The 27,581-nt window shown below is 41.5% G+C and overlaps 1 protein-coding gene across 1 annotated transcript in view; it reads left to right on the top strand.

The window, feature by feature from the left end:
* Positions 1-26,450, top strand: part of B3gnt2 (UDP-GlcNAc:betaGal beta-1,3-N-acetylglucosaminyltransferase 2) — a 28,890-nt gene extending 2,440 nt beyond the window's left edge. Inside the window, exon 2 of the mRNA XM_005322052.5 lies at positions 23,928-26,450. Within this exon, the coding sequence (XP_005322109.1) occupies positions 23,937-25,133 (1,197 nt within the window). The 5' untranslated portion in view covers positions 23,928-23,936 and the 3' untranslated portion in view covers positions 25,134-26,450. The remainder of the gene's footprint in view (positions 1-23,927) is intronic.
* The last annotated feature ends 1,131 nt before the right edge of the window (positions 26,451-27,581 follow it).

The following is a 27,581-nucleotide window of genomic DNA, read 5'->3' as shown; positions in this document are numbered from 1 at the left end:
CATGATTTAGATTTTTCTAAAACTTCTATATTACCATTATGCTAAAAATAGGAAAGTGGAACTGGTAATGCATGATTGACTTTACACTGTACTCTTTGTTCAAATGTGATTTTTTTTTAAAGTTACTTTAAAAAGCAGGAAAATCCAAGAACATTAATCATTTTAGTTTACATGATGCATTGTCGGTATAAGGCAAAGATGTCTGGACAGAGATATGTGTTTTTCAGCTAATGGAGGGATTAAGAGAAAAGGTGAATCCTTTTTTTCTGAAAACATTAGCTTTTAATGATTTCTAATAATGTTGAGTTTTTTGGAAAACCTAATTTAAGAATGCTGACCATCCCTGAAATATTGCTTTCTTGACCACCAGGTCAATCTTTTTAAAAAACAAACAAACAGACCAAAAAACCAACTTTTTTTTTAATTGTAGATGAACACAGCACCTTTATTTATTTATTCATTCATTTTTTAAGCGGTGCTGAGGATTGAACTCAGTGCTTCACACGTGCAAGGCAAGTCACTGCCACTGAGCCACAATCCCAGCCCCACCAAATCAGTCTTTTAATTCTTTCTAACTTCTTTTTTTTTGAAATATTTTTTAGTTGTTGATCAACCTTTATTTATTTATTTAATTTATTTGTATGTGGCGCTAAGAATCGAACCCAGTGCCTCATGCATGCTAGGCAAGCGTGCTACCACTGAGCCACAACCCTTATTTAGAGTTCTTTTAATATATTAACATTTAAAAATTTTTATTTAGTGTTTTTTTGATAGTTTTATTAGTTTGTTAAAGACTTTAAAAATTACTGAATGCAAATGGATATTTTTTTCCTCCCAGTACTGGGGATTGAATTCAGGAGTGCTTTATCCTCCCCATCCCTTTTGTTGGGGGATGTGTATGCCATGGATTGAACCCACGCCCCCATCCCTTTTTATTTTTTGAGACACGATCTCATTATATTGCCCAGGCTTTCCTCAAGTTGTGGTCCTTCTGCCTAAGCCTCCTGAGTCTCTGGGATTACAGGAGTTTGTCACTGTGCCCAGCTAAATGGTTGCTTTTATAAATACTGAGATCCTGCAACTGGGATAATATATAATCTACTGCAGCAAATCCAATAGGATATATAAATTACCAATACTGAAAGATTCTCATAAAGGCCTTTTGGTCTTATGTATAAATGCTTAGGGGAAACTAAAGTCATTTTTATCAGTTGCCTGATATTTTTTGGTGTGCCCAGAAAGCTGAAATGTGAATTAAACTAGTCTATGGTAAATATTTGCTGGCTGCATAATCAAAAGCATCCATTAGGGGCTGGGATTTTGACTCAGTGGTAGAGTGCTTGCTTCGCACACATGAGGCACTGGGTTAGATCCTCAGCACCACATAAAAATAAATAAAGATATTGAGTCCATCTACAATTTATATATATATATGAAGAAGAAGAAGAATGCATACCCCTAACAGGTATGGGTCCAGTTGTTCTCCCGCCACTGCCTCAAGGTGGGATAACTGTTAGTAGGCACTTGCCAAATTTGTCTCCAAATGTAGGATGAATCTCCTCTCTCTGGAGAGGCAATTACTGTTCAGATAAGAGGTGTGCACATGTGTGGGGTAAGGCTTTGAGAGAATTGATGTAATGATTTCATCATCATCCACTGGTGATGAGGCTTTGCCAAGTCTAACAAAGCTTCAGTGAGAAGAATTTATTACTTGATGGAGAATTTTTTGTGTGTGTGTGACGGGTGGCAGTGGCACACATAGTGGCCCAGTCTCTACTGCTAGAACAAGTTATTTGTACTGAGTTTTCTATTCCTTACAACTCTTGGGTTGAGTTTTTTTACACTACTTAAGTTGCTCCTTTTGTGAGTTTTATGTCCTTTGCTCAGCAGCTTTGTCTTGGCTTGATTTAATCATTGTAACAAAATCCAACCTTTGTGAGAGTCAGCATTGTTGATAAAGTTATAACATCTAGAAATATTTGTGTAATTTAAACTTTCAGCATTTCCATAGTTAAATTGAAGAACTTTGTTACAGGTTATTTTCTGTGCCTCTGTAAATGTTCCCTTATAGCAGGGTTTATATTATTTTAAAAAAAAAATTCTCATGTGGCTACAGAGGGGAAATTCCCAGTAGCCAGGAAACCGATACTTTCCACTTTTCATTCTGCAGCATTTTAAACCAAGTTTATTGCTCAGATGTGTTCAGTGTGATGTGACTAGAAGGTTCATTGCTTACTGGAATGTTTTTTTTTTTTTTTAAAGGTATCATCCAAGATAATCAACTCTGGAGTGTGGGTGGTTAGGTTTTATCAGTGGTGGTGTGGTGGTTTAATGGTTGTAAGCCTAAACTTGAAGTCAATTGGATGTTTTTTTTTTTTTTAACTTGAGGTATAACATGAAGTGTGTGAAGTACCCAAAGTGTGAGCTTATGTGTGTGTTTCTACCTCCCAGATCCAGAAATAAACATTTCTTCTACTATAGAAGGTTCTGGTGTTCCTTTCTAGTCAGAACGTACTCCCTAGAGGGAACAGTTATTCTTACATCATCATAGATGTGATTATATCATCATAGATTGTTTTTACCTATTCTCGAACTCCACATAAGTGTAATCTCAGAATGTACAGAGTGTGTAGTCTTTTGTGAAACAGGCCCGGATTTGAGTTCTGTTTTGCCACTTACTATGTAACTATAGACAAGTTACTTGACTCTGAGCTAGTTTTCTCATTGTGAAATATCTCATAGATATGCTGGGAAAGTTTATGTGAATTATATACCTAAAATAGCTAGCACCGTGGCTGATAGGCAATTTTTTATTTTATTAAAAAGATAACTAAAGCAACTATGTCTTCTCTGTTTATACAATCCATTTCATTATAAAAGTCAGATAGGTCTTTTTTTTTAATATAGGTCTGTTATTGAAAGTTAGGAAACCAAATTTGTTTGATTCAATACTTTGTTGATGTGGCATTTAGCTTAAAAAATGTATTATTTGTTGATAGTTGATCTCCTATTACTTTCAGTGGATTTTTTCCTCTCCAATGACAGTTATTGAAATGTCCCATACATAGCTCTTGATCTGCTAGCTATGTTATGAGCTAGCCTGCAGAAGGGTGCAGTAGTGAGAGCTGGTTTGCATTTGATCTTGAAGTGTGTGGAAGTGTTTAGATGAAAGTCATCAGTAAGTGCCCAAGATGCTCAGAACATTTACTGCTGCATTATGTTTTGTGAAGTAATTATTTCAGAAGTGAAAGCACAGGGCCAATTGTTTTAATTGCATGCTTCAGACAAGCCATTTAAAATGTTTTCGACTTTTGTAATCTTAACTCTATAAGTGGTTTTATATATTCAATACTTCTTAATTTTGGACTCCTCCTTCAATTGTAACTTGGGTGGTATTTTAGCATTCTTTCCAAAAGTTTTTCTTATATTTATTTAGAAACTACATTCAAGATAAGGTGAAGGAAATTAACATGAATCCCAATGTGTCTTAACACTAACTATTAACAACTTGATTTGGACCCTGTAAGTGTTCTTCTCTGCACATGTATACTTCTAGAATGACCTCAGAAAAAACACACTGCTGGCACTTTAGGCTTATTTGACAGTGTGATGGCTTGCCTAAGAGATGCCTGGCAGATAGGGCAGGTATATCAGAATGTCTAGGTTCAGGCCCATTCATATTCTAACTCTTGCTTGTAGCTCTCCCTCTTCTTAGTAGTGCTGGGAACCCAGTCTCCCCCCCCCCCCCAAGTCTCTCTCCAGGGAGCCTCCAGATTGCAGGAACTGAGAGGGAATGCCTATTCTGAAATCCTCCTCCTCTAGTTAAGAGCTCAAGATGATGGCTGGTGAAGTGGGCTGTGTTCAGTAGCTAGTGTCCATTGATAGAACACCTGGCACTGTGCTCTGTCCTGGGTGTGTTTACTGGTGGGTCAGGCATGGTTCTGGGTCTTGGCCTACTGAAGTTGGCTATCTGGTAGACCCTGAAAAGGAATTGGTGAGAGTGCTTCTGAAGAGGCAGAAACAAAGTGTTGGGCAGTCAAGAAAGGCTCCCTGAGGAAGGGGCACTTGGACTTAGCCTTGAAGAATGAACACACAACTTTTTAGGGGCAGAGAAAGGAAGGCAGAGGTGGCCATTGGATTGTAGCCTGAGAGAACAGGATATTGCGAAGTCTCATAGAGCCATGTCAGAGGAAGCAGCAAGGTATACTGTGAGTTTGGAGTGCAGGGTGCTTTGGAGCAGGTAACAGCCTGCAGCACAGCCTCAATGACTGTGCAGAGATGTGGTACTTGATAGTTTCAGAGGCAGTGGGGAGCCATTGAAAGTTCTTGGGTGCACAGGGTGTGGTGACATGTCATGGTCAGACTTACATTGAAGAGGATGAACTTGAGCCAGAGAGGTGGATAGGAGACTGGACTGATCAGGAACCTGGGTCATTATATAGACAGCCTGGTGGGGCTGTCTGCTTCCTATTTCCCCTGCCCTCAATCTGTTTTGGGGAAGAAACTGGAACTACCTTGAGTTCACTTCTCTGATTCAGACTCCAGTGAGTCCCTCTCTTCCCCAGAATAAACCCAAAATTCTCACGTCACCTATTGGGATGTGGATATCCTCGTCTCTCACCTCCCTTCACTCCTCCACACACTAGCTTTCCTGCCTGTGGCCTTGGTGCTGCCTGCTTACCTCTGGCTGCAGTTATTCTTCACCCTTTTCTCTCTGATCACCCCACTTAACACAGCCCTACCCTTATTCCTTTAGTTTTTGTTGTTTTATTTTAGACATTGCTTGGTTTAGTGGGTGCTTGTTGGAATTTATTGAATTAGGCCACCTCATTAGCTTCGGTAGAGGAAAAACTGAGTTCAAAAACAGAGCAGAGGTGGTACAGGATTAAAGACCATGTGTATTTGAAAGGTGAGAGATGAATCATGGATGGGTGGGATAAGATTTAGAAACCAATTAAAGAGGGGCTGGGGATGTGGCTCAAGTGGTAGTGCGCTCGCCTGGCATGCGTGCGGCCCAGGTTCGATCCTTAGCACCACATACAAACAAAGATGTTGTGTCCGCCAATAACTAAAAAATAAAATATTAAAAAAAATTCTCTCTCTCTCTCTCTCTCTCTCTCTCTCTCCCCCTCTCTCTTAAAAAAAAAAAAAGAAACCAATTAAAGAAGATGTGGAGGAGGAGGTGAGCTACAGACATGGACCATTGGGATATCATTTAGTATACGGAATATTAGAGTCAGTGGTAGTGTCTAAGGGTGCAAAGGACAGGAGTGTGGGATGAGAGAAGACCCAGTAATGGACTTGGTCCATTTTGGGGGGTTGAGGCTAGGAATTAAGGCTGCCAAGAGGGAAGAGAATCAGGAGGTGATAGGGTTTGCCCCAAATGGGAGAGTAGAAATGGTAGCCAAAGGTGTTGGGTGCCCTGGGAATCCAGGAGAGTGCAAGGATTGTGAAGATGCTAGACGTGAGGGGAATTAAAAAGGGGTCAAGGCAGGACGAGGGGCATGACAAGAGTAAGTAATTGCAGCACCTGCAGAGAGAACTTTTCAGTGGAGAAGTGGAGATTGCTAGTGGTTCAAGAACCTGGGGGCACAGCAGAGGTTGTCAGTGGGGGTGACTGGTGATGTGGAGATCTTGCAGAAGGAGGGTTAGGTTCCAGAGCTGACATCAAGTATCACTGTAACCATGGCAACTCACTTAGCTTCTGTTTCCCACCCCCTTGCAAAATAGGATAAAACCTGCACAGCCACCTTTCTGGGTTTATTTTAAGTGTAAATCCATTGAAATTGTGAATATGAAGGTGTTAACACTCTAGTAAGGTATTTCTATGAACCATAAATTTGCCACAGCTTATATAATTTTTGCTTCACAATTTTTATCTTTTATTTTCTTTGAAAAGCACTCAACATTCAAATGCTTCTCTAAAGTGTTGTTTTTTTGAGTCCTGATCAGGGAGTGATACAGAGTGTGTGTGTGTGTGTGTTTAAACAAACCCTTCAGGTCTAGCCCTAGGTGTTCAGTAGGAAGTCTGGTGGTATTCTCAAAATCAAATATATTTGTCTAACACAGAAAGGGTCAGAGTGGATTTGTTACAAATGTCATCCTATCTAAATGTACCTGGTCCTCTGTATCCATGAGTTCCACAACCAAGGGTTCAACTAATTGTAGGCCAAAAACATTCAGAAAACAACAACAACAAATAATGCAAGGTAAAAAATACAGTATAAAGTTGCTTTTGGAAAATATGGTGTGTGTGTGTGTGTGTGTGTGTGTGTGTGTGTGTAATATATATACAAAAAGTTTTATTTAGCCATAAAGAAAAATGAAATTGTCATTTGTAGGAAAATGGATGGAATTAGAGACCATTTTGTTAAGTGAAATAAGCCAGACTCAGAAGGTCAAGGGTCATGTTTTTTCTCTTATGCAAAATTTAGAGAGGAAAAAGGAAAAGAAAGTTGGGGGTCAGTTGGGGACGATCTTGTAAACATCAAAGGGAGATCAGTAGAGGAAAGAGACCAAGAAAGGGGAAAGTGCCTGGGGAATGATATTGGCCAAATTATGTTGTTATATTGTGTGCATGTATGATTTGTGACAACAAACCCTGTCATTAGTTTTCAAGCATAATGCACCAGTAAAATAATGTGGAAAGAAAAAAAAAACTGCTTTCATAGTGTTGACTTTGTATTAGGTAGTATAAATAAATAATCTAGAGATGATTTAAAGTATACTGGAGGATGTACATGTAAGTTATATGCAAATACTGTGCCATCTTAAAGACTTGAGCATCAGAGGGTTTTGCTGTCTTCAGAGTCCTAGAACCAGTTCCTCATAGATACTGATTTAATGAGACATATTTTTTTATATATATATTTATTTTTTAGTTGTAGTTGGAGACAATACCTTTATTTTGTTTATTTTTTTAATGTGGTGCTGAGGATAGAACCCAGGGCCTCGCACGTGCTAGGCTAGCATTCTACCACTAAGCCACAACTCGAGCCCTAATGAGGCGTGTTTTTTACACTTCTTATTTTATAGCTGAATTTGAAACTCACTTAAGAGGAACTTTTGTAGCTATTATTCTTTTAAGTGAGATGCAGCCATTTTACTTTTCTTCTTTTCCTTCCTCACATAGGAATTATTTCCTTCACATGAACTTAAAATATCTATGGATAGCCCTATTTTTAACTGAATGTTTCTCTTTCGACTTTTTGTTCCTCAAGGTTTGATGGATCCTGTTTAAAAAAACAAAACAAAACTCTCTATAATTGAAGTTTTCAAACAAGTATGACACAGAGAAGTGTATAACAAAGCCTTAGGTGGCCAGCGGTTCTTTCTTTTTTCATCCCTCCCCCACTCATGACAATACTGAAGGGTGTGGAGGTCTGCAGTGGGGAGGCTACTGTTAGTGTAGAGGCAGCCGAAGCTGTGGGGATCCAGCAGAGGGAATGCCCCTGCGGGAAGCTCTAGGCACAAGGATGGATTGCTGTGGTCCTGGAGGTTCCACCTGTATGGTAGTGTACAGTCTGTGACCGTGACATTCATAGATGTACTTAAAACTGAGGCGATTTAAATTGCTTGGCAAAAGAGGCCCATTTTCCTAGCTGCTCAGCAGTGTGCCCATGTATTGAGCAAACAATATGATCTCTTTTATTTTGGCAACACGTTTTTCTTGGCAAGTGGTGGAAGAAAGCTGTGTTACTATTTCATCTTCTTTAAATAAGTAGCCGTAAGTCTTGGTTGAATGATTGGATGATTCCTCAACCCCTTCCTTTAATAGGATATTTGGATGAAAGGCCAGAAGGTCATTTGTTTGGAGGCTTTGTTTTCTAAACTCACATGATTTATTTTAATATTTTAAAAAATGAGTTAGAAACCACAGTGCTCAAGCCCCTACCAGTAACTAGTTACAATTTAGCCAACATTTGAGAAATGGAGAAGGGGCAGGGAAGGAATCAGCAAAGGGAGCTGGGAGAAGAGCCTTTTGGCTTCTTTTTGCCACCCAGGGTCACAAGTCACTAGGGAGGTGGTCTTCTGGAAGGAGAATGATTTCTGATCCTAGAGAAGGGGACACTGTATGTGTGCGAAGTGGTGCCAGGGTGCATGGTGGTTGGGTGCATTTCTTGTCAGTCATTTATGGCACTTGAGGGTGGGCTGTGTAGTTCTGCTTCCCTTGGGGTTCAGGGCTGGATCTCAGGTCTCTTGGAACCATCCTGGATGGGAGGCATTGCTGGTGTGGAGGGTGGTTTCCAGGTGACTAGATGGTGGTACTCTTTCAGAGGGGCTCTGATTTGGGGAGATCCTGAATGCCAGGAGGAGAGGTTAAATCCAGAACCCTACCCCAGTGCTCACAGAATAGGAGGCAAATTTGAACCCGAGTCTTGAAGATAAGAGTAGAATAAAGCAGCAAGAGAAAGGGCATTTTTAAGCTAAGAGAAGCCAGCCTGAGCAAAGGCATGGGTGGGAAGTATAGAAGTTGTTTTTAAGGGGTTCTTGTGCTCAGAAGGCTACCAGAAGGGGATTTTGAGGTTGTCATGCTTGGATCTGGGGTCAGGTCTTTGTGAGAGTCCTCAGTGAGGATGGGGATGTCTGACCTCGCAGCTCTGCATTGGTGTTGGGGCATAGGTTCCCAGTTCTTGACCCTCTGTGCTCTCTGGGAAACTCAGACAAGTTTTACATCCTGGGAGCCAGTTTGCTTATCTGTAAGAGGAGGATAGCTTCACAGAATATATCCAGTTGGCCCTTGGCACACTTCTGGGCACATAGAGGAATCCTTAGTGACCAAGGTAGGGACTAGGTGTGCAGTTGTTGATTTGCCTTGTTATAAGGATTGTCCTTGATGATTGTCCCACTTCTTGTATTATTTCCCTCCCCCAAGGTGTTAGGTCCTTGGCCAACCTTCCTGTCGATTCGCCCTTTTTAATACATTATTTAAAAATCTCTGCACAGGCCAGTTTTACAGAATGTTCTGTATGGGTTTGTGTGTATGTGTGTTGCTAGGGATTGAAACTGGGACCTTGCACATGCTGAGCATGTGCTCTTCCACTGAACCACAACCGCAGCCTTTGCTATGAGATTTTTCATGCCAGTTTTTAGAAGAGTGAGTCAGGCAGCTATCTCAAGGCTGCTCCTCCAAGAGACTCCAGTGGGTAAGTCAAGGAGTTCTAGAGTTTGAGACTGTGTCCCTTATGCTCCTTGGTATTCCTTTTACTACCAAGGGCATGTTCTCTTTTAAGAAAATATGTCACTGAAAACCTTCCTCTTAAGAGCCAAGAAATTGAGACCTTCTAAGGCAATTTATTAAGTTACCTAAAATAAACACAATGAATGTCATTGGTATAAATTTAAATGTTTATTGAAGTTACAAAAGAAGGCAATGTTTTAATATGTTTTATGCAATCCCTAGTTGGAGAGTGTTCGCACAATGCTTTCCTTATTTTTAGAGCTTGTATTTTTATTTTGGAAGAGATACAAATATAAACATTTTAATTTCAGGAAAATTATGGAGATGCTGTCAAGCTCTGTATGTCATGGGATAAGAATTACCAAATATAATTTCATAGAATTGGGAAGGACTGGTTATTTTGAATTTGTCCATATAGTACCTGTGAGAAGTGACATGGATGGTTCTTTATGTCATGGAAAATGGCAGGTTGGATTTGGTTGTCCAAGTACTTAACAGTAAAGTGATTCTTTTAGAATCTGAATTTTTTACATCTGTTTGTGATCAGTTGTCACAGCCTATAGAACTACATGTTGGAGGATGTCGTTTTGAAAATTAAAGAGTTTGAGGGGAGTCAAAATTTTAATTTTGTTAATTGGTCATTAATTGAGTTTTACTAGATAAGTTACTTTTCTGATGCCCATTTGAAAATATTCTTTCTTAATTGATTTCCCCAGCTGTTCTGTCTATGTGTCTGTAGGTATGAGTAGCCCACCTAGCAGATGCTGCATTACCTCCCCAACCCCCTATACCCCTGCACACCAAGGTTGCCAGACTGGGCTTGATGGCCTACTTATTTCCAGAAGCAATTACGTAAGGTCAGCTTGACAACTCAGTTTATATAATGGGATCTGTTTCTAATCCAGTACTGCAATTTATGCATGTGCATATTTATTAATTTTTAATTGCCTCTCCTTTCCTTCCCCCATCCCTTGGGCCTGTATTTGTTTATAGATTAATTTAATTGTATGTGACTGTTTCCTGAGAGGTGGTTTTAGGTGATGTACTGCTAACTTAACATGATACCTTTACACAGTCCTGATGGGTGAGGTGTTGAGAAAGCTTGAGAATTGGAAAAGTCTTATGACCTTGTGGACAGGAGTGGCTAGGACTGGCAGATAGACTGGGCCAGGGAGGGTTGCTTTATGTGGGGAGAGGTACGCTGGATACCAAGACCTGTGTGTGAAATTACCTAAGAATGATTATTTACTGCAGTATTAAATATTCTCAACCAAAAAGATTATAAAGAATAATGATTTTTCTTTAGGTCCTACTATCTTTACTGCCTCTCCCCTTTCTTTGTCTTTCTTGTCTTCATATTTATTGTCTTGAGTGGCAGTCTGCTCTAGAGACAGAGCCAGGCTTTCTGTGGTATGCCTGACATGTTATCACATAGTGATAGGTCAGATAAACATGGGTGAGGTGTTGTAATAGCAAGGAGGAGGAAGTAATAAAAGTGAGTGCGGTCCAGGTTGGGAGAAATGGGAGTGCAGGGCCAAGGGGCGTCTTAAAATTTTTTTTTTTTAATGTTGATAATCCAGAATTGAAGCTGTAGAAAAAGATTTTGCATTAATAATAATTCTCACTGCAGGTTCTCCTCATCTGTGAGTGAATTGGTTGGAGCAGGTGTTCTCTTTGGCCTTGGAAACGAAATTTTTTTATGACTGTTTTTCTGGAAATGAAATTGGGATATGATCCACGTATGGAATGCATGTGAATGTTGTTGGAAGGACGAGTAAGAGAGTGAGGTGGTGCAGTTTGTGGTTAGCACAGTTTATGGTCAGTCACCTCCTTTGTTCCAGGATGGCTGACTGGAAAGCAGGGGTCTGTCCCTCAGCAGGCTGTAGGGGTCTCTTCCTCAGGATGTCGTGCTGGAGGGGAGAGGAGGCAGTTTCCTCTCTGTGTAAACAACTCAGACGCAAGACTCTGCCTGGACGTGTTTATGACTAGGCTAGTTTAAGCCCCTGCCAATCTCCCGTTCTTTACTATAGGTAAATAATTCACTAATCAAATGTAACCATGAAACATGAGAAACATCTGCAAGGATTCTACCTGAGGTGTGGAAGGTGCCTGCATTACCAGACCAGTGCCTCTGGACACCTCAGTTCAGGGAGGGTACCCAAGCGGCCATTTTGTCTACATTATTCCTTTCTCAATTTGATGTTTTAAAGATCTTCAAAATTCCTGATCTTTCTTGGAATTGCTTAAATGTTCCTCGGTATCCAATAAATGCTACTGATCTCAGGTCCTTAATTAGTTTTAGGAAGCGCAACTTTGCTTGGGGATTCTTGGAGTTCTCTCTGAGCCCCCGCAGCCTAGTGATAAGAAGTGCATGAGGGTAGACTCAGGGTGGACTCCTCAGGGTCCAAAGCCCAAACTCTGGCTCCACCCAGATTAGCTCTGTGACCTCAAATTAACAGCTTCACTTTTTTTTTTTTAAGCTCATTGTGAAGATGGGAACAAGAAAAATGGGCAAAGGGAACATGGAGTGGGAAAATCAGGAAGGAAGTCTGTGGAAAGATGGTGTGCATTAAAACAGGGAGGCGTTTTTTTTTTTAATTTTTATTTTTAATGCAGTAAAGATTTAAAGACAATGTCCACTATCATTGTTGATGACTCCATGCTCTTGGGGTACAATGAGAGGGTAAATCTGTCTGGCTTTTTTTTTTTAGTTGTTGATAGACCCTATCTGTCTGTCTATCTATCTATCTGCCACTCCTGGCCCATGGGAGCAGCTGAACTTAAGGTCGTCCCTGTGAATTTCCAGGAACATCAAATAAAACACAGACACACACTTGACCTTTAAACAAGCTTCAGGACAGCTCCTCCACTTGGCCTCAGGCTCCCCAAGTGGGAGAGCGAGGCTGGTGAGAGAGAGGAGCACGGTTCCGAAGTGGGCTTTTATTGGGAGGACCCTTTCTTAGAAAGTTCCATCCAAAAAAGGTAAGAAGGGGCAGAATTACAAGGGAAATATGAGTATAATTCAGCCCAAGGGGACCGGGGCAATGTCCAAGTCACAAGCATCTCCACCCCAAGACGGAAGATGCGAATCATTCAGAGCAGCTCCCCACATCTATGTATGTGTCTATCTATCTGTTTACATGCGGTGCTGAGAATCCCAGTGCCTCACACATGCCAGGCAAGTGCGCTATCAGTGAGGCCCAGCCCCAGCCCCAGTCTGCCTTTTCTTATTGTGGGAGTAAGGGTGAAGGTACAGGGAATTGCTTGATTAGATGTTACGTGACTTCAACAGGTTGTGCTCCCTTTGTAATTTTTCCAAAGGCAGAATTCACATGACGAAAGAAGACATACATGGGAGTGAGTTTGTCACTTCTTTTATTATAGGGAAAATCAGGAAAACTCAGGCTCGTGGATTAGCAGTTGGTGAGGCAGACCAAACATTCCTGTGTGCTGTGGGCAGTGATGTGGGGATCTGATGACAGGAGGCTAGCCTGAACTGTGCTCTGAATCTGCTTCTGGAAGTGAAGTCTCAGAGAATCTGAAAGCCCACTATGTTTGTAATCATTATGGACATCCAATTTGGAGTCCTTCATCCCACGCCCCCCCCCCCACCATGACAGAAGTTCCCATAGAGAGTAGATACACTCAAGAGAGAATGTAGGCAGGCTACATCAAGTGTGAGAAGCCATACCTTGGGCGGGGGGTGTCCAATATTTATAGAAGGACTGTATCAGGGGCCAGACTGGATGTAGAGCCACACAACTTTATGCCAGTCCCTACTCCCTCCTCATTTTACAAGGGCATTAGCCAAGGGCCTCTTGCTCAAGATTTACAACTGTGCTTTCTGCATCTCAATGGCTCAACCCCTTTAAGACTCGGTATATCTCTTTGTATCCTAAAACCCTATCATTCCCTGTCTTATTTTCCCTGCATTTCTGGAATCTGTCCTGTTGCAAGCCCCATTCAAGTCCTGCCTAGTTTCCTGGTGTCAGCTAAAGGACTGTAGTGTATTTATTGCTCTTTTTCCCATTCTTGTACAGGAAGCATGTTTTATATGCTTTCCCCTTTAACTTCAGACTTAAAATGTTTATGGTTAGAGGTGACTTTTGATTGATGATACAGATATCTACAACTTGTGCCGGTTTTTCAACTGAAAAACCTCTCTGCTCCAAAGTCACCTGTTGTTGCCTGTTCTCTGAAAATGGATATGGCCCCTTGTATAAATGGAGGGTTCTTCCTCATAGGAGGAAGGAACTTGTCCTTCCTGAGCCCAGGGTCTGTGTGTCTGTGGTGAGGGTGAGTCTGGCTTCCCAGAGAGCCTGTTGCTGTCCCTGTATACCTTGGTGCCTCCCGGGCACAGTTTTCACTGGTATGGTGCTGCTCTGCTTTGTCTCTCTGGCAGCAGTGGTTAGACTGGAACCTGAGATGGAGCAGCCTGGGCCTAACCCCGATCACCGCTCCCTGCACCCTGTCCTCAGCCACCATGTATGAGCTCCCATGGTGCCCCCTGTGTGCTGGCCATCTACTTGTTCTCCTGAGCATTCCCTGAGCTGCTCGCTGGTGTGCCAAGCTCCTGCAGAGGGAACCTCCTCAGCTCCCAAGGTTGCCTGTGTGTGCTCTGCTCCCACATACCTGCTCATGCCACCCCACAGCCTTGCTTGCCCACACTCCAGGTGGTAGTCCCTCTGCTTTTCCTGGTGACTGTGGGCTGTATCTGTACCTTCAACAAACCATGAACCACCCCCCCCTTTCAAATTTGTCCTTTTGGGGCACTTTTCATCTGTCCCAGATCATCCTTTAGATTCTTACTTCATGTTCACAGTTACTCAATTATCATGTACTTTGTATGAAACTTCCCTTGCTTAAATTGCTGTCTCCTCCTTGGAGTTGCTGTAAAGCGTCCTGTGCAGTGCAACTAAACAAGCAGAGGCTGGATCAGAAAGAAGTCTCTAGAGGGTTTTCTGAGAACCTGCCAAGCTGTACATGCTGATACTAAGGTCCTAGAGGTCAGAGGGGAAACAATGCCCCTTTGGATTCTTAACAAGGCTTTCGGGCTGGCCAGGGAGGGACTGCCTGCATTAGCATTTCTTCTCTAGAGTTACTGTTCTGCCTTAGGCAAGTCATGCCCTTGGTTCTCCATATCCCACTCCTATCATAGCCTTGGAGGTGACAATTACTAGAGGTCTGGCCTTGGGCAGGAAGGGAGGTGGAGGCCTCCAGTTTTGGAATGTGGCTGGGAGTGGCTCTGGTCTACTGTGGAGGGAGGAGAGAGTCCTCACCTGGGAAGTACTGCTGATTCCCACACACCTGTGTTCCTGTGCTTGGGGATGTTCAGGCAGAGAGCACTGGTGTCATGTTGCTTTTGGTGGATGTGGGCCTAACTGGGGTAAATGGGGGTGACTGTGGCTGTACTTTGTACCCTAATTTATCCCTTAGGTCCAACATGGACTCACTGCTTCTGAAACTCTTACATCTAAGAGTATTCTTCAAAAAATTTTTATTGTCCTTTAGAACTTAAATCAAGTGAGGTGGATTTATATCATTTAAATATATTATATGTACTTCACCAGCCCATGTCTGAGTGATTTTCCCCACCATCTTTTTGGAAAAAGGATGTGTATTTTAATTAATTGTTTCTACTCAGTACTCAGAGTGTTCAGTGACCTTGACCAGATGACTGTTCAGCAGAGGTTGAGTGCCATGTGCTGGGTGTCATGGTGGTACAGGGTGAAGAACTAGATCATGGCAGCTGCCTGGGTGTGGGCCGACCTGACCTGGGGAGGATATCTTGACCCTGGGAGGTGGGTGGTTAGGCTGGGCACCTCCTTGACAGGTGATCTCTTGGAGGAGAAGCAGTGATAGGACCCAGAGCCCAATCCTTGGGAGTGAAGGGAGGTGTCATAGCAGGTGTTGTAGGAGGTCGAGTTAGGCTGCAAGAGAGTAAAGGAGAGGTGAGGAGGAGGTGCAAGTGATATTATGGAGGTGGGAACACAGGCCTGATCCTTGTTGAATGTGAAGAGCAGGAGTCGGGGGATATAGCTCAGTTGGTAGAGTGCTTGCCTCACATGCACAAGGCCCTGGGTTTAATTCCCAGCAACATCACAAAAAAAAAAAACCAAAAAAAAAAATAAACAATGCTGGGGTTTTCATCCAGATGCCCAAGTACTTGACTCATTGAAAACAGGGGACTCTGAAAGAGGGTTTCCACAAGGAATTCAGAAGCTAAGATCTGGAGTTAGATGGGCAACTATGAGTTCTTTTGGAGATGATATTAAAGAGGCAATGAAGGACAAAACTCGAGAAATGTGCTGCCATTTATTGTTTGGTGGAGAAAGCAGAACTCCTGGGAAACAACTATTGAGTGCCTGTGGCATGATGGACGACAAGCTGGTAGGGTAGGTTATATCATCTCCATTTCACAAATGAGCAAACTGAGGGTCGGAGAGGTGAAGTAACTTACCTCAGGTCACATAGCCAGTAGGTAGCATAATCAGAGAATTTAACTGGTTGATCTGCAGCAGATGCCAGACTGGTTTTCCAGACTGAAGTTGGATCTGGGACATCTCCATCCTCGAACATCTGCTAGCCTTGTTTTTAAATTACATAATCTTTCCACTGAGGACCTAAAACCCTTTTAGTTTTATTAAAGGCAGGGCAAGATGACCTCCCTGTCATCATTTCTTTACCTTCCTTTTTTCTGAAATTGCTATACCTATTTATTTGAAAAATGAATTTAGTGGTTTTATTTATTTGTTTATTTATTTATGTTTTTTCAGTACCGAGGATTGAACCTAGGACCTGGTGCGAGCTAGGCCAGTGCTCCACCATTGAGCTCCACCTCTGCCTTGTGATTAATTTCATTTTAAATGATAAATAACATTTGAGCAAATCAGCCGTGCTAGACTTTGTGGGAGTTGTAATCAATGAGGACCTGAACACAGCCTGCCAGACACTTTGATCTGTAGTGTTGCCTGTGGGGATGTGTAGGTGAATAGGTCCATTAGAAGTACTTTTCCCTTTTAATTTTTGACATGAAGGGTAAAACTAATGACTAGGAACCAAATTCCTCAAATTTAGCCTATAGTTGTTCTATAATTTACAGACCAGAAAGCAGTCAGCCATCCTAGTGCCAGCCTCTCAGTGAGGAGTGGGGGAGTCCTCGAGCTTCCTGCCCCAGGACTGGCAGGAACCCAGGCTAGTCCTCTTGCTCCACAGAAGCTTTAGGTATGGCCCAGGCCTTCTGGTACCACTGAGCCTCTGCGCTCGCATCCTCATCACCCCACCATCTGCCATGAGTGCTGTTCTCTCCCCCAGAACCACTTAGCTGCAAACTGTCTCTGATTATCCGAACAGAACCTGGAAGGGATTGGCAAAGAGCAGGCAACAGATGGAGCAGCCTGGGAGGTGAAGATTTAGGGAAGCCACTCTTGCCAGGCCCTCAGAGCAGGGGCAGGCACAAGGATATACTGGTTCTCTGCCCTCATCGTGTGGCAGCGGGCCTCGACTGCTTCTCTCTCTTCGGGAATTTAGGGATTGGGTTTGAGCAGAAGAGTGAGCAGGAAGCAGGACCCCCTAGACACACAGGCTGCTGAATCAGACTCTCCTGGGGTTGAGTCACAGTTTGGGTTTCCAGCCTTCTTGTCTCAGCCTGATTGGGTAGAAGTGTCCAGTCATTTTATTTCATAATTACAGGAAGTTTCTGCCCTAATTTTTTTTTAATCCTTAACCTGTGTGTTAATTGGATTTATAGCAAAACTGTGACAAAATACCTGAGATAAATCAGCTTAAAGAAGGCAAGGTTTATTTGCTTATGATGTTAAGAGATTTCAGTCTGAAGTCACTTGGCCTTGCTGCTTTTGGGCCTGTGATGATAGAGTTCATCATATTGGGAGCGAGTAGCAGAGAAAACTGCTTACCTCACTGTAGCCAGGAAGCTGGGATGGAGGGGAGTGAGGTGGCAAGGGTGGAACAGGGTCTGAGTCCCAATGTCTCCTCCAAGGGCATATCCCCACTGATGTAACTTCCTTCCATTAAGCCCCACCTCTTAAAGGTTCCCCCCTTCCCAATAGTTTGCTAAAGGTGACCCAGCCTTTAATACATAGGCTTTTGGGGATATTTAAGGTCACCACCCCACCTTGGTGCTGAGGATAGTACAGGGCATCTTGGCGTGGACTTTAGGTCTGGCTTGGCTCTGTACTCACCTGAGCCCCTTGTTAGGGAGGCTAGTCCCTGCCTCAGGGGTCTGTGAGAATGGACTGTGGGTGGCCACCTTGATCACAATCACATCTTTTGGCCAAGACTGTGCTTCAGAGTTTCTAGAGCTTTCAGAGCTGTAAGAAACCTCTTAGGATCATCTGGTTCACAGGTTTCCAGTCTAGTATCTGTGCATGAAACATGGGAATTGTTTCAATATTTTGGGGTCCTAAAGAAAATCATCTCTGAGCAGCTGAAGGCATGTGCTCTCAGCTGGAGTTAAGCCAACTGAAAAATGGTAGCTGGTAGCATTGGTCACCTCCTGTGACTGGGGGGGAGGAGGAGCACAGCTGCCAGTTGATAAAACAACAGGAAACTAGAAAAATTGATGTTTTCGACAACCATGGTTTTGTATGGGAGGAAAAAAAAAATAAAAACAGCTCCTTAGTGAAGAAACTAAGGTCTTGAGAAATTGGCTTCCCCAAGGTCATGGAGAAAGCTGCGGGTGTCACCGTCTGTTCTCACAGTTTGGTGATCTTTTCCCCTGTTCCAGTGCAATATGTAGCCGTCTGGAGCAGACTACCACATCTCAGATCCTCCCTTTCTTGCTTCCTGGTGAGTCCTAGTTTCCTCCTTTATGGAAGGAGAGGTGATTGCCTTTTGCCTGAGTAGTAATTCCCTAAGGGTTACTTAGGACATCCCTGCCTCCCATATCTGATTTTTGTTATGGTAGTTGAGTGGGTTAAAATGTATAAATACAAAGCTTTTAAAATAATTATTCTAAGAAGATTAACTACTGAAAATAAAGCTAGCATCCCTTCAGTTCCTTTCATTGTAAGCCTGTGCATCAGGATTCACTTGCATCATGGTCTAAAACTCAGACTCTGGGATCATTTTGCCTGTGTTTGAATTCTGGTTTTACATTACCAGCTGTGTGACTTTGGGCAAATTCCATCATTCCCTTGTGCCTCAGTCTCTTCCCCATCTGCAAGGTGCGTAGAGAGGCATTTAGAGGAATAGGATTGCTGGTGCCTGGTCTATATTTATTAAAATAAAGCACTTGTGTTCACGCGTTATCTTCTGTCTAGGAGTCATTCTTGATTGATGGCTTGGCACAGGCAAGGGGTGCAGGTGATTTGGGGCAGCGTACTGACAGCCTCTCTAACCATGGCAGGGGTCATGTTGGTGAGGCACTGTGCAGCCAGGGACAGGCTGGAGAGGGGCTGCGGAGGTGGGGCATGTGTGGTATGCTTCCTTCCCTGGGCAGTCTCCGGGCGCAACAGGGGCTGCTCAGAGGAAAGGTGGTGTTGCAGTGTTAAAAGATGTTGAAACAGCCTCTCATCCTAGTTCCCTGAACAAACTAGTTCTGTTGTGTGTGGTATTTTATCTGGATGTTCACATTATTTGAAGCATAACATCCATTCTGTTTTGTAATCCATTTTCAGCTCACATTTTCCCTGTTTTCACATTCCTTTCTAAATATTTGAGTTGCAAAATAAAGAAGTTGTTTTTCATTCAACAAAATCAACAATTTTAGAAGTTTGAAAACTGCTTTTCCTCTGTTGGGGACGAGCTAAGGTCTTTTTTTTTATATATATGGGAATTTCTCCTATTTCTGTTATTATAAAAATTCTGTATTTCACAGTGAAGGTTTATGCCATTTTCCCTAGCTTTGGGATAAGTAATTCTTCCTCAAATTCTTTTTGAGCAATGTAACTTCCTGCTCAAAAAAGGATACAGAATTGGGCTTTATGTCTGCAATGGGAATATTTAGTTAAGATACTTAGCTTTTTCCCACAGATGTTTTGATGGGAGTCATTGCTTTATCATCTCCCCTTGAGTTTTTTTATAAGAGTCTAAAAGCAGAGGTCTTATGCAAGAATCTGTGCCCAGGTCACAAGTGAAAGATGACATATAACCTTAAGGAAGTATGCAATTGAGAATCTTGGTTTTTCTAACCTTCCTTCTCAGTAGGTTGGCAAAAAAAAAAAAAAAAAAACCTTTTGGCAAGTAATGGGGAAAGTTGCCCCAGTTGAGCCTTTGGGAATGTAGGCTGTTCAAAGAAAGGCCTGCCTATTGTTTGAAGGGGCCGGATCTGGTAGGTGCTCCTATTTCCCTTTCTTTGAAGATTCTTGGCTATGATCAGATGTACATGACCCTTGCTTTGGGTGTTTTCAGTCTTGAGCCAGTCCCTGAGACTATGACCCAGGCTAGGTTAACAGAATGTGTTTGTGCCTTGTAGAAAAAGGAAGATATGCAGCCAGCCTGCATTGGAAGCGAGAAGGAGGCCACACTTCATCCTTGCCACTTAGCTCCTGTGTCACATTCAGGCAAATCACTTTCTGCCCCCTCCCCTGATCCTTCATTTTCTTTACTGGTAAAAGTGGCATCCTGTCAGTTCCTGGAGGGGGTCCAAATGGGCAAGAAGATGCTCAGCCAGCTGGAGATCTTGAGCAAGTGCAGGGTGAGGATGGTTTTCCTTATAGAGCCAGCCGTTAAGACTTGTCTTGAGTTGAGGTGACATGAGGATTCTCTATCTCAACCAGGTCTTGACTGAGGAAATAAAAGCCTGAATTGTAGCAGATGAAGTTGGAAATTTTGGCCAGGGTCACCAAGCCTAATGTATTCCTCAAAATATTCTCAAAAGAAGAGTTGGAGCTTTCGTGATGGAAATGTCACATAGTTAGGGCTGCATTCCAGGCATTCATGGCTTCCCTCACAACCTGGATGCATAACTTATTAACTTATCGCTGTCATTTTTCCATGCTCTTCACCCGCATCTTTTCCTAGAAGAGTTGGCTCTGAAAGCTCACAGCCTGCTATGTAAAGTATTGTTACCTCCATTTCTTCTTCTATAAGCTGTTGTCTTTTACTTTGGAAATTTTGGGAATTGTCTCAATTCCTTTACTGAGTTGAAAACTTATGCCTGGTATTCAACCATTCATAATGGGTGTTGGGTTTTGGTTGTCGCCCTCCCATCTCTACCACCACCAGTACCTTTCCAGATATATTTCCTTGTAGTTCTCTCCATTTTCCTCATCCTTTTTCCTGTTGCTTTTCTCATAGCCTATAGTCAAGGGCTGCCTTTACATTTGGAGAACTATCCCAATTTGGAAAGAACCATTTATTTTATTTCATTTATTTATATATATATACACATATATATATATATATATGTATATATATTAGTTGTAGATGGCCACAGCACCTTTATTTATTTATTTTTAACTTTTTTTAGTTGTTGATGGGCTTTTATTTTTATTTATATGTGGTACTGGGGATCGTACCCAGTGCCTCACACGTGGGAAAGAAGCACTTTACTGCTGAGCCACAACTCCAGCCCCTATTTTATTTATATAGTTTTTTGTAGTGGTAGATGGACACAACTCCTTTATTTTCTTTATTATTTTTATGTGGTGCTGAGGATCAAACCTAGTGCCTCACATGTACAAGGCAAGTGTTCTACCTCTGATCTACAACCTCAGCCCGAGAATCATTTATTTTATTTTATTTTTTTTTAGAGAGAGAGGAGAGAGAGGGAATTTTTTAAATATTTATTTATTTATTTTAGTTTTTGGTGGACACAACATCTTTATTTTATTTTTATGTGGTGCTGAGGATCGAACCCAGCGTGAGCGCACTACCGCTTGAGCCACATCCCTAGCCTAAATCATTTATTTTTGAAAAGAATTTTGTCTCAATTATGGAAATTAAAAACAAATAAAACCCCTTCAATGTATCTATGATTTGCTAAAATAGATGACTAGTTCTTGATCTGCAATAGATATCACGTAAATGCATTGTGTCCATTTGCGCCCTCATACCTACGGGGAGTTCCAGAGACCTGCTCAAAAACTCATTTAAAAACAGCCAATCTGAGGGTGAGGTCTTGTGATTTAGGTAAGGACAGTTTGTTATTATTCAGGCTGTGCTTTGAACTGTATTTAAGTAGTAAGAAATGTATTGTGATCTCTTTGTTTGGAAGGAAGCCAAAGCTTTCCCCCTTTTTATTTGCTGGCTCAGTGGGGGGATTCTGGAAGGGTAAAAGTAGGTAGTGACTGGAGTGTGAGGGGACATGTGGTGGTGATGAGAGGCTGCTTGCTTTGGTAAGCTGAGGAACCTATGCCATTTTCTCTTCCATCATGTTTTTCAGATGTGCAAAGGCTTTGGGGAGCTGGAGGTGTGAGGTAGGGCCTGGTTCTAGTGGTGCCTACCTGTGGCACCAGCTACTTGGGAGGCTGAGATGGGAGGATTGCTTGAGCCCAAGAGTTTGGGCCCCACCTGGGCAGCATAGCATCCATCTCTTACCAAACCCTTTTATTTAGAGTCGTCTCTTGGTATCCATTGATTTGGTTCTAGAACCACTGTGGATACCAGAATTCATGAATGCTGAAGTCCATGATATTGGTATCCTAGCAAATCCTCCTATAGACTTTATCATGTGTGAATTATTTAAAATACCCAATACTGTCTAAATTTTACTTAAATAGCCATGTACTGTCATGTTTAGGGAGGAATGACAAAGGGGAAAATTCCGTACGTGTTCGGTTCAGGTACAGGGTTTTTTTTGTTTTTTTTTTCCCCCTTAGTAATATCTTTGACCTGTGTTTGTGGAGGGCCTGACTGCAGGTTGAACGTGTCAACAGCTGAAGCTTTTTAGCAGTATTAATACAGTCCACTTGATTAAGATCTACTAAATAGATCTTGGGAGAAACAAAAAAGCTGTGAATTCCTGTGGATCTGATCTGGGCTGTTCAGCATGTCTTAGTTTCACAGCATTCTCTTCACAACAAATGTTCTTTCCCCTTGAGATTATTTGTTAGAACCCAGTGAACTTAAAAATCCACTTCTATTTTTAAAAAGTAAATACTGCTCTTGATTAAAATAGACCAGTTTGTTTTATGTTTTTTAGAGAAGAGTGGCTACCATTAAAATCTGATGGCATTGGCTGAGATTCCAGCCTAGCCCCAGCTCCTCTAAATTTGTTTCCTCAGTTATAAAATGGGAATAATAGTGACAGTGCTTAAGGATAAGTTCCCAGTTGTAGAATTGACCTGGTAAGAAAAGCCCACTCATTATAGTGTTTTGCCATTCCACATTTTTTTGGTTTTCTTTTAATGTCAAGCTTGTCTAAATAGTTGTTCTTGTGCAGGTCATCTGTTGCAGTAGTATTAGAAGCTTGCAGTCGTCCCCCAAAACTTTTCCTTACCCTTTGTTTTTCCTTTGTTACCCACAGCCTGAAATCCTTTGATGTTTCACTAAAATGTCATTTGCATTTGCTTTTTTGCCATATACAATTGAGATCTTCAGCTTTGACAGATGTACTCATCCTTGAAGCCCTCACCCAGAGTAGCATGTACACAGTACTTATTTGGATCCCAGGATGTTTCTCCTCCCTTCCCCAAGCCCCCACCTCCTTCAGGTTTGGATTTCTAGGGCCTAGATTGGTTTTGCTTGTTCATGAAGGTAATGGAAATAATTGAAATTCAGGGTCTTTCATTCATAATGTAATGTTGCTGGTAACAATTGTTCCCTTTTTATTGCTAACGGATATTCCATTGCATGAATATACCAGGATTTGTAACCCCTTCTTGTTGATATTTGGATTTTTCTTAGTTTTTGGTTATTGGGATAAAGTTGTGGAGACTCCCCCCCCTCCCATTTTATTACTCAGAATACACAGTGTGGTTAGTATCTTTTCTACTTCCTAGCTCTGTAGACATCCTAATATTTCTGCCTCAGTGACCTTGCCTATAAAATGGTGGACATAAAATGGAAGCAATTGAGGGACCAGCACTTTGTTAAAATTTAAATTTAGAGTGGATGATTTGTTGTACATAGTGCAACACAAAAAATGTGGCTGGGCACAGTAGCACCTATAATCCAAGCAATTCAGGAAGCTTCAGCAGAAGGATCACAAGTTTGAAGCCAGCCCTTTCAGCTTAGCAAGCCTATCAACAGCCTGTCTCAAAATTTAAAAATAAATAAATAAATTAAAAGGGCTGGGGATGTAGCTCATTGATACAGCGCCCCTGGGTTCTTTAAAATAATAATGTTTGTGTGTGCATGCGTATTGTAGCGCAATATAAAATATATTTGTTATGAATTATAGGCAGATCATTTTGCCCTTGATTTGTGTGTAACCTCATAAGCAAAGACATTGAACACCCAGGTGATTATCTAATAATCCTTTTCTCTGCTTTCTGGGTGTCTAAAACAACAGTGATGTTGATATGATCACCTTCATAGGGCCAGCTATGGGCCAGGCATAATTTTAAAAGTTTTGTATACAAAACCATATATTCCTCACAACCCTCTAAAGTCCCCGCAGCACAAATGGAGAAACTGAGACACAATTATACCATTTGCTTAAGGCCACAAAGCTAGAGAGGAAGGGCCATGATTTGAGCCAGAGTTGGCAAGTCTAGAGTTCTTGTGCTCAACCACTCTTCCTGGGGAGACAAAAATGCAAGTAAGATGAATTAAAATGTACACGAAACTGAAAACTCATAATCATCCAATTAATGTAATACTTCCCTGCTCTTTATTCCAGGTATGAGAAATGAGTGTTGGACGTCGAAGAATAAAGTTGTTGGGTATCCTGATGATGGCAAATGCCTTCATTTATTTGATTGTGGAAGTCTCCAAAAGCAGCAGCCAAGAAAAAAATGGAAAGGGAGAAGTAATAATACCCAAAGAAAAGTTCTGGAAGATATCTAGCGTACCTCCCCAGGCGTACTGGAACAGAGAACAAGAAAAGCTGAACAAGCGATACAATCCCATTTTGAGCATGTTGGCCAACCAGACAGGGGATGTAAGTGGGTCGTCAAATATAAGTCATCTGAATTATTGTGAACCTGACCTGAGGGTCATGTCAGTTGTGTCAGATTTTAATAATTTGCCGGACAGATTTAAAGACTTTCTCCTGTATTTGAGATGTCGAAATTATTCACTGGTTATAGATCAACCGAATAAATGTGCAAAGAAGCCCTTCTTATTGCTGGCAATTAAATCCCTCACTCCACATTTCGCCAGAAGGCAAGCAATTCGAGAGTCCTGGGGCAAAGAAATCAACCAGGGAAACCAGACAGTGGTGCGAGTCTTCCTGCTGGGCCAGACTCCCCCAGAGGACAACCACCCTGACCTTTCTGACATGCTGAAATTTGAAAGTGAGAAGCACCAAGACATTCTTATGTGGAACTATAGAGACACTTTCTTCAACCTGTCTCTAAAGGAAGTGCTATTTCTCAGGTGGGTTAGCACTTCCTGCCCAGACACTGAGTTTGTCTTCAAGGGTGATGACGATGTTTTTGTGAACACTCATCACATCCTGAATTACTTGAATAGCTTTCCCAAGCACAAAGCCAAAGATTTGTTTATAGGTGATGTGATCCATAATGCTGGTCCTCATCGAAACAAGAAACTGAAGTACTACATCCCAGAGGTGGTTTTCTCTGGGGTCTACCCTCCTTATGCAGGGGGAGGGGGATTCCTCTACTCTGGCCACTTGGCCCTGAGGCTATACAACATAACTGACCAGGTCCATCTCTACCCCATTGATGACGTCTATACTGGAATGTGCCTTCAGAAACTTGGCCTCGTTCCAGAGAAACACAAAGGTTTCAGGACATTTGATATTGAGGAGAAAAACAAGAATAACATCTGTTCTTATGTAGATCTGATGTTAGTACATAGTAGAAAACCTCAAGAGATGATTGATATTTGGTCTCGGTTGCAAAGTGCTCATTTAAAATGCTAAAATATACCGGCTAAATTTTACATAGAAAGATATATCTTCCCTAGTTCCCATGTTGTTTTCTCGTATTAGGGTAATTTCTGTGTTAAACCATCAGAATTACCTTTAAAGGTAGTATCCATGTGAAGCCCTCCAAACGCTTTAGTTTGGTACTTTTGTGACTAGGGAAAGCAGATGATGATGATTTTAATGGAGAATATGGCAGGATGATTGGTTCTGAACTTTCCTACTGGATAGTGGTCATTATTTTCTAATTTATCCTCCCTTCTCATCTGAAATCTTAAGTTCCTAGAATGTGATCATTTAAGTTATTTTTATTTTGTTCTGCTATATATTATTCCTACTTCCATTATGATGGATTTATCTGTAATCCAGGTGTTTAGGAACCTAATGGCTACCACGACTTTGTTATTCATGACTCAGTGGTTTTGTGAAATGGAATTATATTTATTTTCATGAAATTTGGGTGAATTTTAAAAATTATCTACAAAATGGACTTCAGTTAAAATTTCCTGCCACCCTAACAGTATTTTCTTGTGTTAATTTAATCAGTTAATTTTGCAAAATGATAATCATGTGTGACACATCCAGTTTATCTTCTTGTGGTCTCATGGTCATAATGAGGAGAGTGAGTTTAATTTCTCTTGTATTTGGTTTGCTAGGTGGTATCATAATAATCTGATTTTAGTATTGTTGAAAATAATGATTATGATTCCATAATGGCCAACTGGAAATTGGATTGCCAGTGACAACCATATGGGTTTATGAATTTTCACTATGGATCAGGAAAGCATAGTGACTTTTGAACTTGGAAGTGAAAGGTTTGAAATTGTAAGCTTTTTCTTACCTGGTCTGTCAATTTAAAACTCCAGGATTCTATTCTTGCCATATTTTCACATGTTGCTTATGCAAAATTATTATTCTGAGTAGTGATCGCTTCCCTGTCTCAGTGTAGAAGTGCCTGTGTTTTTATTTATTGTTCAGATCAAAGACCAAAACATTTTCTTAAATATATTTTGTGTAATATTTTATTTGTATACAGTGTTGTTGGTGATATATTTAACTAGAGCATGATATTTTAAATGTTAAGGTGTAACATATGTTAAATAAAGCTAATGGTTATTTTTGAATTTTAAAATTTTGGGTTTTTTTGGGGAGTATGAACTACTAGTTGGTAAAATTCTGCCAAACTATTGCTTATATGTACTATCTTATAACATGCTTTCTTGAAATATTTTTGTGTTTTTAGAGATAAGAATTCTTATCACATGCAATACTAGGGACTGTAAAAAAGTGGAAATAAAGTCACCCTATTTTTAATTGTTATGTGTAATAATTTGTCTTTTCCTGTATTTGATTACATTTTCTCCAAAGAGGACATTTTCCCCAGAAACCATTACAGTAATTTTGAACTATCAGTTTTTCTCTCTCAATGGATTATCCATCTTTGCTTTTAAAAATCTCAAAAGTGCTTTCCCAGTTAATCTTTATGAAAGGAAAGTAAGGAACCAGGAAACAGGCGAGCGAGAAATGAAAGACGGAGACCAGCCAGAGATACACAAGAGAGTTTATTTGTCAGAGCTGACAAATAAAGACCATCTCTCCATAGATGGAGAGAAGCAGGACAGGCTTGTATTTGGGGGCTTTTATGGGCCAGGCTTAGGGATCAGAGCCAGGTGGGTCCTAATGTGGGCAGGATTAAGGGTGGGGTTGGTATGAGGGAGTGGTGAGCCTTTCCAGGAAAGGTCCTTGGGTGGGAAAATGGTGGCTGTCACTTAAGATGGTTGCCCAGATGCTAAGCAAAGACCTTACATTTTAAAGAGAGGCATGAATGTTTATTTGTGCTTCTGTTTTTAGTGAATATAAAGAATTTAATGGGAATGGTTCGGCATGGTGAAGACCATAGAATCCTGAGCTGTTTCCTTTTTGCAGGGGTTATGGCCGCAGTGATGAAATACAGAGGCAGCCTCAGCCAGGCCTGTTTCTTTCATAGACTCATATCAACAAGAAATTGCTAATGTGCACTTAAAAACAAGTGGGCATTTGATAAAGCTCAGAACAGGAGGAGTGATGTTGAAGGTTGCAAACTGTCCTCTGCTGCTTGGAGTGCTGAGGCCACATATGAGCAAGTGTGAGCTCACAGATTCTTGGTGTGGCCTCAAAGGCTTTGAAGCCTAATCTTTCTAAAGGATTTATGGGGCCTGCATCTGACCTCTACACTCCTGTGGTTGCTAGCCCATTTCCCAAAGGGCCACTCTGCCGGTTTAGAGTGGGATAAAGAAGCTCTGAGGACATTCAAAGGTAATTGGTTCACAATATGCATGTGTCCTTGTAACTTGACTCTGCAGTCTCAGGTAATGAATTCCTCCTGAGGGGAATTTCCTTATAGGGAGCCCACTTCCCTGAGGTTTGAAATCTTCTGCAAAGAAAGAAGCCATATAACAGGTTTGG

The sequence above is a fragment of the Ictidomys tridecemlineatus genome, chromosome 12 (genome assembly GCF_052094955.1).
Source record: "Ictidomys tridecemlineatus isolate mIctTri1 chromosome 12, mIctTri1.hap1, whole genome shotgun sequence".
NCBI classification, from domain to species: Eukaryota; Metazoa; Chordata; class Mammalia; order Rodentia; family Sciuridae; genus Ictidomys; species Ictidomys tridecemlineatus.
The sequence above is the reverse complement of the archived record's forward strand: the minus strand, read 5'-3'. Positions and strand labels throughout refer to the sequence as shown.